Genomic DNA, 13973 nt, shown 5'->3' on the forward strand with positions numbered 1-13973 from the left:
TGTTTGCTTTGAAGCAACTCAGGTAACAGCACAGAGTTAGCACAGAAAGCATTGAAAGGTCTTTGACATTTCCTTTCAAGTCTTATCTGGCTACTCCTAGCTTCACTACTAAAGAAGTTCAGTAATTCTTCAGTGAACTTTGACAAGTGCACCCCTTTTACAACCACCCACAGACACACGCATTAAATCAAACAAGGCAAAATCAATATATGTTAAGTAACACATACAAACAAGTTTTGGGCTTTAGGTGATATTTTCTTGATAAACGGTTTTCAAACTAGACTTCATCTGTGTTTACTAAGGAGATTGTTTCTTCCTGCAGTATTTCTGTATTTATTCACATCTGCAATGCTTTCATTTTGCCACTTGAATATAAAAGGATGAATCTCGTCAGCAAAACCCATTGCCTGCCACAATTACAGCTGTGTCACTGCACAGAAGGTGGGTTGTTGCAGACACTTTGGGTTGATTTAATAAGCATTTTCTTGTCATTTTAGAAAGAAATTTCCCATTCTATCCTAACACAAAACAACAATTTGGCAAAATAGGTAGGAATGTTTTTAACATCTATGAAATCCAAGTTTGTTTATAAAGAGCAGTGAATAAAAGGATAAGGAGAAATCAGAACACTATTCTTGTGAGTGGCTTTGGAATAGTTATACTTCCTGACTGTTGAGAAATTACAGGACACAGATACATCCAGTTGGCAACACAAAAACACCCTGTTTGATGAGAAGATGTATTTAACTGTATTTAAACTGTTGCAACATTAAAACTTCTTTGTCTTTTATCTACATCAGCCTATATGTACTTGTTATCATCAAGATTTTTGTCAAGAGAACTAAATGAAGATTAAAAAAGTGGATTTTAATAATCCTCTTTCATAAATTATTAAAAAAAAATCTCTGTCAATTTAGTATTTTATTCTAGAAAAATATTTTATGACAAACAAATGTAGATTATTTTAAGATTACTAACTTGGTGGGGTTTATGTTTCCTAACTGTGTTTTGTTATAAATTTGGCTACTTTTGCTACTTAGGCTACTTTTGCTGTAAGATTTTTTTTAATCTCTAGAACATGTTTAACCAAATCAGATAAGCTAACTGCTGTTTGCATTAGTAACAAGAGCAGATTGTTGAGGAGTGTAGAGCAGTCAAAAAAGCACTGAACACCTGATCTGCATCCCTCTAGTGTCTTTGGCTATGTAGGTAGCAGTACTTACAAAACCACCTTGACTTTATGCACTAGGGATAATCTACTTTGTAAAATAAAAAGCAAAAGTATAAAAGTTTTCAATCACGTTTGGAAACTGTAACATACGTAAAAAGTTCAACATGAAATATATACAATATAAAAATACATTTTTTTCTTTATGAAAATTATAATACATAGCTATAATACACAACATGTTGAGCCATCAGTCACAGCTATAATATATGCAGATTCTTGTTCCACACTTATGGCTGAACTCTGGGTATGACATCTCCGTGAGGAAATTCCTCAATTTCAGAATGAAACATCAATTCTAAAAGAGAATGGAGAAAATTATGTTTTCTTTGGAAACTTTCACCTGAATACAATCCCATTATTCCTCAAAAATACCCTGGCATTCCCCCAAGCCTCCTGCTTTTCATCCCAATCATATCATCAACAACTCGGCAATGGCAAGGGCCACCAATATTTTTAGCAAACTCTTGCTGCTCCCCAAAATTGACAGAATTGGTGACAATGTTAGCAGTTGATCATGTGCAGTACCATTGTGCATTCAACATGGACACTGAAACAGAACTCTGAATTAGACTGAGGGACTGTTAAAGTTTTGAGAGTGTCAGACTCAGGAAGGAAGGACTTCAGTTTAGAGACTTGTTCATTTTTATAAATTTTGCTCTGTGCCTCACAGTGTTAAGTTAGCACATCCCATCCTTAGCAGACTAAACTTCCTCTACTATTTGGAGTAAGTACTAATGAATTTCTCTCTAGAAAATTCCAAAGTGGTTTTCCAGTCTTAGTAGGCACATGTAAGTATCAAAAAATTTAATCAAAAACCGAGTAAAATTCTGCCACTGGATTCCTTGTGTAAGCCTTTATTATTTATGGGTTTAAAATATGATTTAAGCATCTATTATAAATTTTACCATTGAAGACTGTAAAGGCTGTCACTTAATTGTTTGGGGGTTTTTAACTCATTAAATGATTTCTTAGAAATAAACACAGTAACTGGAGCCAGCTGAAATACAAACACCCGTACACTAAAATTCAAAAGTAATTTGAAGAGGCCTGTTGAATCCTCAGCCTCCCAAACACAAATCTGTGCTTCAGCTCATGGTGCTCTTAGGATACGTTTTGAGTTTCAAGTTAAATTTAGGATTTTTCTGCACAGCGTACCTTCAAGTGACAGGCTGCACGCACTTGACAGGAACACTGACTTGGGACACACCTTTTGGATCTCAGGGGGAACACAAAAGGAAGAAGGCCCAGTTTCTAGCCAAGTTCCTTCAGGGAGAAGAACTTGCTCCCCCCTCCTCCAGCCTGGACCAGCACAAGCAGTCCTCCTCTGAAGTCCTGTGCTGCAAGCACAAATCTAACTTTTCAAAGCTAGGGAGTTCCCAAAACTACTGCCATGTCCTATTGAAAATAATACTGAACTTGTAACCCATTCAGCACTTGCAGAAGGAACATTAATAACATTAGGGAATTTGCTAAGACACACATAGAATAAATACATTTCAAATATTTAAAATACTGTTAAAGTATTTTAAATTATTTATCTCTTCATTGAAAAGAGACATTCTGTAATGTTTCAAAATTCACATTGCTTCAGACAGGACAAATAAAACTTTTCTTTCTAAATTAATGTTTAAAATACCAAACACAGACACCAGCATCCTGAGAAACATTTGCTGTGCAAGGTTGCTAGGAGATACTTTTTCTTCCTCAGTCACAAAATTTCTCAGGACTAGTCCTGAACACCAAATGCATAGCACAGCAGATAAAAAACCCAACAACTTGAATTAAAAACATTTTGCCTATTAATGTGTCCTACCTTCACTGTGGTCTAGCTCTGGTCGGGAGCTTAAGAAGATCCAACTTGTCCCAACCAGAACAGACACTACGAGATTCACCACAACCCACGAATGAACAATTTCTGTCTCTGTACCTGCAGTCCTGGGAAAGACATCAAACCATCAGTCATCATTGGTGCACAGAAATTACAGTAAGAATTGCAGCAGAATAACATCAAAACAAGTTTTCTAAGCCAGATGAGAAAAGAGAGCTACTTGTACCATCATGATGGTCTTGCATTGCAAAGCCCTGGTAAAAAGAACAATTACCAAAGATCACAGAAACCCTAAACCTCCAGCCCCCTAAAAACTAACTGCCCAAACCAGCAAATTTTCACATAAATGCTTTTATTCTACTCCTCCTGGTTTACTTTAAAAACTCCTGCTACCAGAATTTGAGTCCATTACTAGGTACTTCAGAAAGGAACAGCTTTGGATGGGATCCCCTAATATGAAATGATGGTTTATATTTAAATGCCAGCTGTGTCTGCTAAGGCCATGCATCCTGTGGCAGCCTCCTTCAAAGACAGTGTTGACTGTGTACAGAATGCTCTGCCCTTGAACCCCAAAATGGTTACTTATCTCAGTAGGGTCCCACTCTCAAGCAAAAGAGATTCTTAAGGTTCCTGCCAGATGACATTTCCAGCATCATTCCGACTCTTGTTTGAGGTATAATGGATTTGCAAACAACATGACCAAACTCATCCCTGAGTTTTTATTTTTCAGTGAAAGTATCAAATATTCAGGACAAGCTCAAAGGCAGGTTCAGAAATAAAATCCTTCAATAGTTTCTTACATATCTTGTACAATCTCTTCAATCTGCCAGTTTGACAAGGTCCCCAAGTGAGCTATGCTATAATTTATGGGTTTTTATTCCTTGTTTCCTACCAGATACTGCCGTTTGCCGAAGGTGGCGTGTAGAGGTGGATTCTGTCACACGTCATCTGCTGGCTTAAGGATAAGATAAGAGCAGCAAAGTACACTGGAAGAAATGGAGTTAGTAGTGTCAGACATAAATCCCAAAATGCTGTCTCATCATGACATGGCACTAATGACTGCATTCTCTTTCCTTTTACTCCTCTGCCTCCAATCATAGTCTGCTTTAATTCATTCTCTTCTCTTTAACATTCCCCTGACCTATCAAAATCTGGTTTCTGCACTTTTGCAATCCATGAACTAAATCAGACTTACATTTTGTGATTCTATTTATTTGCTAGGTTTGTGTTCTATATTCAGAAATGGAAAAGAACTACCTCACTAACAATCCCACTAATGCTACTATTAGAAATGCTTTAAAAAATATGGAACAAAGTGTTTATGGCCATTGCTATTATAAACTACTGAGCAAGTAATTTATTCTAAAGCAGAAAATAACCTGGGAGGAAGATTTCAGTAAAAAGAGTATGGAGGAGTTTTTTTTTACCATACTTTCTGGACAGCTTCCTATCCACTTCAAAATACTTACAGAAAGAAGCTAGTGCTGCTGGGTCTAGGGTCAGAAAGCCCCTCAGTGCAACTGATGCTTTTGCCAGATCAATCCTGATAACAAAATCAAGAGTCATTAACACAGCCCAGTAAGACAATGATACTGTTCCTCTAACAGCATTCTACTGTTCTTTTACTTTCTGCAAGGTATTTTTTCTGCCTCTGTAACAGTGCCTTAATTTCCAACCATATCCCACCCTCATGGCAATGGTCCCTGTCATGCCAATTCCAGAAAAAAGGAGAATGTTCCATGAGGTTTCCACTGCAGACCTTTCTGAAACAGGGAGAACCTGGGGACATCTGTCCCTTCTAATCCTTGCCATTCAGTTCAGTGGCCATGCTAATGTAACTGCTTACAGGAGCAAATGTGAGTAACTTGGGACTCCTCCCTGCCATCCTGGGATGGAAAAAAGTCACAATTTTTTTCACAGCACTAACTCCCCAATGGCTTATCCTACCTGTAAGTAAAAGAAACATTTGTAACATCCATTAATCTAGTCTAGTTATTGATCTTTTTTGAGCTTCTTTCTTTTCATTCCCACTCTTAATCTGTAATGCATAAGTGCCAGCTAAGGCAGGAAAAGTGTTCACTCAGCTATGTTTCAAACCTGACTAGGCAATGGATTCAGATGAAAGTGAACCTGACAGAAACATTTGTTGCTCTCCACCCCTCTTCACAGTCTCACCACAAAAAAACAGGTCAGCTCTTGTATTTGCTTCACCACCTTATCCCACAAACAGCAGAAGTACATTGAAGCAGGGTGCAAGCATCAGACAGAAATTACTACCAAATATCTGGATGCACAAGTACACCCTTCTGTGTTTAGTCAGCCATGTGAAAAATCATTCTTTGAGTATATCAATTAAACCATCAACAGCAAATCAACATGTGCCAAAGGAGAAAGGAACATCATATACACAAATTACATATATACACCTTTCAAATACAAATATGTTTTACCTGTCAAAGGCTGAGACTGTACTGATAGACAGCAAAAAATAGAACAAACTTTGAGCTGGGTATGCTATTGTCTTATACTGCTCAAGCAGGTTAGAAACCATGGAAAGCTCATTTCCTGCCAAAATGTAGATAACCACGATGTTCCATACAGCATAACCAGCAAGGAAGCCATGGGTGAAGAGGCCCAACACCCTGAATGGAGGAAAGAACATTAGACCAGTTTTAACATCTTCAATTAGCTCTAGATAGAAAAGGCCTATGAATCCATCTGTTTAACCATGCTTTTCAAGGGCTTTCAGAGACTGTTTCTGAGTGCTTTTTCTGATCTAGTTTAAAAAATTCTAAGCAAGATTTCTGTTTGCTCCTGTCACACCAGATGCACCAGAACCTGAGCACTTAAAGAAAACAAAGATGTTTTGCCTTCCCTTCATTACAGCCACAGGCATCAAACACTTTCACCTGTAGCTGTCTGTAGTTTCCCATGACCACTGTCCCTTGCGCTCACACAACATTCTAACTTGTCCCCAAGGCAATCTCTTCAATATCCTCATTGCTAAGTAAAAGCTTGAGCACAGGCTCAAGCACAGGCTTCCAGCTAAAATACACCACAGAAGAAGATGCCTGTTACCTTCCCATTTCTCTATTACAAAACAATTGCATATTTTAAAAGTAATGGTTTTGCTATTATGTACAAGCTTATTCTCCCAGTACAATTTCACTCCTCTCTCTTTCCCACAAACCAGGATTTTTCTTTGAGTACCTGTCTGAACTCAGGTATTTTTATTCTGGTAATACACATGATGGGTCAGTCCTACTTTCTAACACATTTCTCTAGGTAAATAATGCTTTGGTTATTGGCTCCATCTCTTGCTATTGAAATTTTGTCTGAATCTTTGCAATATGGCTTTCTTAGTTTCTTTTTATAAGCTCTGTTTCACATGTGATGTCTACTGGAAATTTATAATCTTGACAACAAATACCAAAAGCTAGAGGACTGATAAACTTTATACCTGTTGAATCCAGAACCACCATTTATTAGGAATATCCAAAAGAAATAAAAATACACCACAACTATAGAGGAAAGGCACTAATTTTCAGGGAGGGAAAAAAAACCCCAAAAACTCAAACCAAATCCCTGATTTATGTTTATTTACATCTGAACATTTATTTTTCACCTGAAACTTCGGTGCACTGAGAGGGCAACATCTCTAGTAGTCCACGAAGCCTTCACGTCCAAAAGCACATTGATATTTTCAGTGGTTTTAATCAATTCTGCACGGTCAGCTGCATGAAAACGGCCTGAAAGGATAAGGAGATCAGTTTTAGAGAGCTCTGTTTCCTTTCACCATCCTTTCTATATAAATGCTTATTAGTGTTAAAAAGCTGTTAAGAAGCATGAGAAATTTCTTCTCCCCACTTCCTGCCCTTTGTCAGCTTACACTGATACAGGATGCCTCTGGTCAGAATGATGCATCCTGGTGGGTCAGGTTATGGAGTTACAATGTGCAAAGCACTTTGGGAAATGACTCAGTGTTCCCTGGGACAAAAAAACCCCAAATAAAACAACAGAAAAACACAAACACCCTGCAAAAAACTTCCATTTGAAAGAATTCTAGTAAGTAATAGTTTCTTCTCAAGGCGCTGTGGACAGCTGGGTACTCTGAAATCTTTTTCACCTCCACCATGGAATTAAAAAATCAAACCAAATATATCAGCACAGTAACACCACCATTTTGACCACTGTCGAAAAATTATCATGTGCATTTATTTCCAAATAATTTCTGTTTGGGAAAACTTTAAAAAAATTCTTCCCAATACTACAGTATTTAGATTTTAGATACAATAATGCTTCTAATTGCAAGAATGTTCTTAAATTACTTAAATCACAATATGTACTCACGATTTTTTTCAACAAACACTTTGCTAACAGGCTGACTAATTCCAGTGGGAGCAGCAAACACAGGCTGCTGATCTGGGCTCTTCCTGTGCTCATCTTCAATGATGTCTTCCTCCTCCACTTCCAGCTCATTGGAGCTCACTTCGGCTGGCCGAGGTTTCCTGTTGGCACAGAGCACTCAGTGGGACAGAGAAAGAATAGGAGATAATGTGTAAAATCCAAAGGCTCCTATGAACATTTAACATGCCTAACCTGAGTGATAAAAACCCATCAGACTATGACCTGTACAGTATTACCCTGTTTATAATTTTAAGGACTAAAGTTCCCATGGAGGTAGTTGACTAAAACCATAAGACTAATTCCATATCAAGGGATTAATAATTAGAACATATTAGAATAAAACTTATTAGAATAATTGGGGGAAAAATGCTAATTTTCATATAATTAAGATAGTAAGAATGACAGAAAGCAGCTCCAAATTCTAATTTCTTCATGTCTGTGACTGAACTATTAGACACGTGAAAATGTATTCAGAGCTGGGATGCATCCAGGTATGCATAGAACGAAGAAGTGAAAAAAGTTAGACCTTAACCCTGGAAAGAACTGTGCACAGGCTGAATGGTACTGTGGGCTTCAAGATTTTACATTTTTGCCAAATGACAAAGTAAAATACTCCTCAGCCACATTCACTGCTACAGTTAGTCCAGATTATGAGCTATACTAGTTTTGTCTCACTTTGTCCTTTTTCTCTGTTTGCGGATCACCGTTTCTTCAGCGTCAGGGACATCCATGCCATTTCCATTCTGAAATAGGGATGCCACATTCTGCTGGGTAAAAGAGGTCTCAGAATCTGAAGATTTAAAAAAAACCAACCCAACATGAAAGTTTCAGAGTTTTCATAAAAATGGAATACATGCACCTAAATACATAAATAGTTATTATATAAAAAGAGTGGCAAAAAAGTAATGATCTGAGCTTTGAATGATGTTAAGAATTACATAATTTCCAAAACTGTATATCCATTATTTTCATGGAGGTTTGTATGCTATGAAATCTGAAACCAGAAAGCGAAACTCTAAGCTACCACTCACCCAGAGATTACCTTCATGTGTTTTAGGTAAAGAAGCACGTGAAATATTTTAAACCTAAATACACATTGTCCAGTAACATTTCTGTGTTCCCAAGTTCTACTCACTTCTCTTTCCCATCCACCACTGTCTCACATACCAGTAGGTACTTTCTTCTTCTTGCGCTTCCTCTGAGGAGGGGCATCAGGGGGCTCAGGGGTCAGGGGCTCGCTGCTTTCAGACTGCCGACGAACCGCTGCTTGCACAATGCCATCTACAAAGCACAGGAAAACACCCAGCAGCTGAACTCAGAGCCACTGAGAAACAGGCAAAACAAAGCTGCCATTTACTGCCCAGCTGAGCAACAACTGAGATGAAAATGCATTGGCTATAGGAAATGTAAGAGTTGAGGATCATTGATGAGAAGTAGAAATATACAAAGGTATTTCACAGTAAAACAGTATCATGCTCAGGAGAGAATTTAAGTATCCAAGAAGCAGCACAATTCCCATTTGGGCATACAGTAGAGGACTGCCTGACAAGAATCCATCACTGGAAAGAACTACACCTTTATATTTCTCTTTTCTATGTGCAAGAGCCAAGAAAAAAGTAATAGTTTATTACAAGGTGATCCACACAGATATGTGCTAAGGCAAAATGGCATCACATCAAAGAAAAATTTAAATGCTAAACATACAGTACAAGAATAAAAAAGGAGCAGAAAAATCCATGGAGGGATATTTACTCCAGTCTGAGCAATTAAATATTATACTTTGGAGGAATTATATTTCTGTGAAAAGTTAAAATGAATTCATATTATAGTGCAGTAGCATCATGATCAGATGCAGAAAGACAAAATTACTTCTCCATTTTACATCGCACCTGCTTTTAAATAGCGCCTTCAAGGGCAGCATTTTTTATGGTAACAACTGAATCTTTGTTTCCACTTCAAAGTCAAGTTTACCCACCTTTTATAAACCTTCATTGTGCAAAAATGCAAAAGCAACCAATGAATAATAATCTTTTACAGTCAAGTCTTCAGTGATAATAAAGTGATTAACTTGTGCCTTTATTTGGCCAAGGACTGAAATTGAACCAGACTGCTAAATGAATTTTATCTTAGTTCATTCAAAAATTCAAGTGCTTAACACATTCAACATAAGCAGCTTACAGCTGGAAATGTCTACTTAATGAATTATGCAAAGAAGTTAGAAAGGAAAAAATGGAAGGAATAAAAGAACAGTTTTTAGTCTTGGCAGGACCTTACCTAATGGAGTCTTTCCTTTGGGTTTCCTTTTTTTGGGACGACTGAGTGGAATTTCATCTGTATAACATACAACAGAAGTATGGGTGCACAGCAAGGAAAAACCTCAATATTCTTTTTTAACAACCATCCTTTTGCAAGTTAAGAAAACATTATTTTTTACAAATTATGACATTCTTTGTTTTTACAGGTAAGATGGCAATTCACCAGTTCACACAAGGAGGAGGAGTACAGATGGCAGGAAAACAGAGTTAAAAATCAGGGTAAGAAGTTCTATGTGCAGCAAAGGCGCAATACACGCATGCATGTGTGTTAAGTGATAAACTGAAATACTGTGAAAAATGCTCTGCAAAAGAAACTTATTGTTCAAAGCACAGTGGCAACACTTCAGTTACCTTGATGGAAATAGCTAACAATAAAGACAGCAAAGAAAAACAACAGTTCTAACAATGCACAGGCATCCAGTTTAAATAATCAGCCTGCATTTAGGAAAAGTATAAGGCTCTATCTTTAAAGAGAGAATGACCAAAAGGAACTACCAATGTTTGTAGTTCTCCTTAATAACTCACCTTGGCTTCCACTTCATATTGAAGTGTTGACGAGCAGTGTAAAAAGATGAAAAGAAAGTTAGTTTTGAATCAATTACAATTCACAACCATGAAATTCACACTGCTGCTTTTATGGTTAATTTCCTTATCCCCCCTCCTCTTTATGAGCAGATGTGTATAACAGGGTTAAGGGTACGAAGCAATCTGCAAGATTCAACATTTTGTTGGTGACTACACACAGTTTCTTGATTGGCTAGCTGTGGATCAGATTAAAAGCTTTAATCACCTGGCTAATTAAAACTTGTCTTACTGCCTGGTATATAACAAACCAACAGAAGTTATGAAACATTTGAGCCCATACATCACTAAAAAGACATTATCTGTCGACAATCATAAACATCACATTTACTTGCAGGTACTTTGCAGGAATTCTCAAGTACCATCTCATAAAAACTGTATAATTGCTTTTCTGTTCACACTGAAAAAAAGCCCAATTTTTTTCCTATACTACATCAAACTGACAGATACCTAACTCCCTGTTAAAGAATATCTAGCCTAATTCCAGAATTTCCTGGTTTTAAGTATTTGTGATTCAAATAAGCTAAAGAACACATAATAAAAGAAGGAGGGAGGAAGAAGAGATTAATATTAAGCTATACTAGACATTAAAACTGGAATATTTGTCTAAAAGTTTTTAAAGGGTTTATCTCTCATGAGTATTAAAACTGAGGTAATATGGTAAAATTTCTTGGCTTCTATAAAACTTTAAAATGTTTTGCATTCCTTGTAAAGCATTTTGGGACAATAAATTAGCAAGAGAAGCAATTTTACTGCTCAGATGTTTATGAAACTTATTTCTTTTAATGTTACTACTTTCAAAATCTGCAGTACAGCATCATGATCAGTTCCACAGAATGCAATGATTTTACCTTGGCACTGGAGGAAGGGCACGAGGCGGGCACTGAAAGACAAGAGAGAGACAAAAGTCAGCTTCTGCCAGTATGAAACCACCTCTCAGAAAACAGCTTCAGATCTGAACATCCAAGGTATGCTTTGCTCTGTATGCCTCCTAAATGGCCAAACATTCCTAATGGAGATGTGATACAAAAGCAGGATGTAAAAGATGCTGGACTAATATGCCTTTACCAACCAGAGTTCTGATGGGCACTGCAGTAGGAACATACAGCTAAGCTCTGTGTGTGAGAAACAGCTTGCATTCAGGCTTCAATAATTTTCACTTTTCATGTAAGGTACCACTTTCACTAGAAAGCTTATTAGTCATTCTATTTAAATAAATAAAAATATTGTAAAAAATTATGCATTCAGTATAATTTTACAGTATATGACATGAGCTGAGCATTTTCTATTAATGAAAATGTAAATTCAGAACAATAATAAATAAAAAGAAAAAAGCTCACTTACGAAAATACTTTAAAGTATTATAAAATATAGTTTTTCCATATAATTTTGAACATATTTACCAGCAGGTCAAACACCTAAAATCTAAAAGGATCTCCAGAAAACAATCTGAAACTGAGCTTGTACTTTTCTCTTATCTAGAAAAATAAGTTAACTTTCAGATTTTGTATTACACAATTATATTGGAAGAATATACACAAAAAAGTATTTCCCATGCTCGGAAAATTCAGATACCAGAAATAAAAAGGGCCATAAGACCGGTAAGACTCAAGGATTCACAAACTCACCACTTGTTTCTTTCCCATATCATCTGAAGTCGTTCCCTGGAAGAGGCACTGTGAACTGGTCTAGGCTCCCTCACACTGCTCACATTGAACCTCAGCTAATTCTGAACTAAAAATAAACTTCAGGCAGCCAGGATTAGCTGGAGCTGAACCCTCCTGCCCCTGGGTCAGGATCCAGAACTACTCCCATTTGAAACAAGGGCAGGTTGTTTAATGGCAGCAAATATTACTTGCACTAAAAAACCCTTCACTCTGCATGCTGGCATAGGTTCCTATAAGCAAGTTTTACATTGGTTTGTTTACCCAAAGCAAATGAGATGCTTCATGCAAGGAAGGGTTTGTGGGATTAGACCTCAAATCTGTCACTTGGATTTTGGCCATGCTGAAGACTGACAGCAAGTGCCACTTAGACAGGTAGAGAACTGCACACCCTAAGTGGCACCCAGCAAACTGGTGGGGACTGGTCACACTACATTGGTGCACCATAAGGGAAAAAAATATTGGTAAAGGTCAGATCGCATTACTTTTATTGTTTCCAACATTCTTGTGGCAGTAAATAGTAAATATTTAGGATACTTGGTATTTAAAAAAACCTAAAAGCTAAAAACCCCATAAAAACAAACAAAAGCCACAAACCTTTTATACAGCATTCACTGCCTATGCAATAGTAATTCTGCACTCAGTAGTATCTCTCTATTTTATTACCTTCTACAAAACAACTGGCAAGTGCGTTGATTTCTGTATCATTTATTCCTTGCAACACAGGACACCCCATGCAAGCAGCCAGTCATAAATACTCATCTGTCCATCTGCATAACAGTCCCCAGCTCTGCCATAGAGCTATCAGCTTTGTCTATTTGCAGGTTCACAGAGTCTGAAGTAACTCAGCCCAAATTTCACAGAAAGGGTGAGTTTGGGGACAGGTCCCTATGGATATTTTGTTATGGGCAGAAGAGCCGCTGAGTGCTCTAAAGTCCCAAAACCAAGAGACTTCGACAAACCAGGCAGCCGCTGCCTCGGTCAAACCGTGTGTTTGCACACCTGAACCAGGCTACGAGACAGTGGGACACACCTGGAAACTCGGGGGAAAACAAACTACCCAGCTCCCCGGGTGTCCTTTCCAGGATGCTGAGAAGGAAAGGTTTAAATGTCCAGAATGTTTAAAAACACTGAAGCAGCCTTCAAAGATTTGTTAAAGCCTTGCAGATTTTTTTTTTTTTTTTGAGAGGTTTATATGAAAAAATACAACGAGGAAATGCTTGTTTGCTTCCGCAACAGAGACGGACAGAAAAGCGCGACCCTGCGGCCGGTTACATTCCCCCCTCCCGCGGGATGCAGCCGGGCGGGGATGCAGGAGCCGCGCTACGAGGGCGCTCCGCGCTTCAGCTCCGCCTCCCGGAGCAGCTGCGGCTGGGGAGCGCCCGGCCACATCCCCTCAGCAACAGCTCGGGTGGGCCAAGCTCCCGCCGCCGGGCCCTCCGCGCTGCAGCCCTACGGAGCCGTTCGCGCCCCCCTCCCGCTCCGGCCCCACCACCCCCTCACCACGCCGGGGCCCGCCCGCCGCGCCGCCATGGGCCGCGCCCGCCCAGCTCCGGCTCTGCGGGGAGGAGCCGCCGCTCCTTCCGCCCCGCGCCGCGGCTGCGCAGCCCCAGCGCCGGGAGGGCCGGCTTCCCGTTTGCCGTGCTCGCCGGCCGCTGCCCTATTGGAGTGAGATCGGCTCCGTGGCTTTGAGCGGTAGTCGTCGTCTTTCGGGCTGCAGACAAGCAAAATTAAGGGGAAAAGGGTTCTGGATTACTTCACCTTGTACCTAGAGTCTCAAACTGATAAATGAAGTAATCGGAAAAAACAAAACAAAACACCAAAAAAAGTAAGAAATAATACATGGAAAAAAGGCATAGAGAAAGAGTCGACAAATGCTGGACTAGGCAGAAGTGGGGAAGCTGGTGATGGACCACCAGCAGAGGGCTGGCTGCTGTCTCACCCTC

The 13973-nt window shown here is 38.9% G+C and overlaps 1 protein-coding gene across 1 annotated transcript; it reads right to left on the reverse strand.

Annotated features, from left to right (window-relative positions):
• Positions 1–902: 902 nt before the first annotated feature.
• TMEM237 (transmembrane protein 237) lies at positions 903–12763 on the reverse strand. Its single transcript, XM_054277803.1, has 13 exons — positions 12694–12763; positions 11177–11246; positions 10307–10317; positions 9741–9797; positions 8634–8747; positions 8142–8256; positions 7410–7567; positions 6685–6808; positions 5510–5701; positions 4529–4602; positions 3952–4045; positions 3045–3166; positions 903–1526 (listed from the first exon to the last, which is right to left on the reverse strand). The coding sequence occupies exons 1-13, from the start codon at positions 12761–12763 to the stop codon at positions 1459–1461; spliced, it is 1269 nt and encodes a 422-aa protein (XP_054133778.1). The 3' UTR covers positions 903–1458.
• Positions 12764–13973: the final 1210 nt, after the last annotated feature.

This window comes from Melozone crissalis, unplaced genomic scaffold (genome assembly GCF_028551555.1).
Source record: "Melozone crissalis strain CALT ecotype California unplaced genomic scaffold, PUWL_Pcris_2 ptg000023l_1, whole genome shotgun sequence".
Taxonomy (NCBI): domain Eukaryota; kingdom Metazoa; phylum Chordata; class Aves; order Passeriformes; family Passerellidae; genus Melozone; species Melozone crissalis.

Bases quoted from the DNA above. Each gene is read 5' to 3' on its own strand.
- TMEM237 (XM_054277803.1), bottom strand. From the start codon at position 12,763: ATGGGGTGTCCTGTGTTGCAAGGAATAAATGATACAGAAATCAACGCA. The intron at 8,748-9,740 runs GTAAGGTCCTGC...TGTGCTTTGTAG, and splicing joins CAAAGGAAAGACTCCATTAG to ATGGCATTGTGCAAGCAGCG. The intron at 6,809-7,409 runs GTGAGTACATAT...TTATCCTTTCAG, and splicing joins AGTGTTTGTTGAAAAAAATC to GCCGTTTTCATGCAGCTGAC.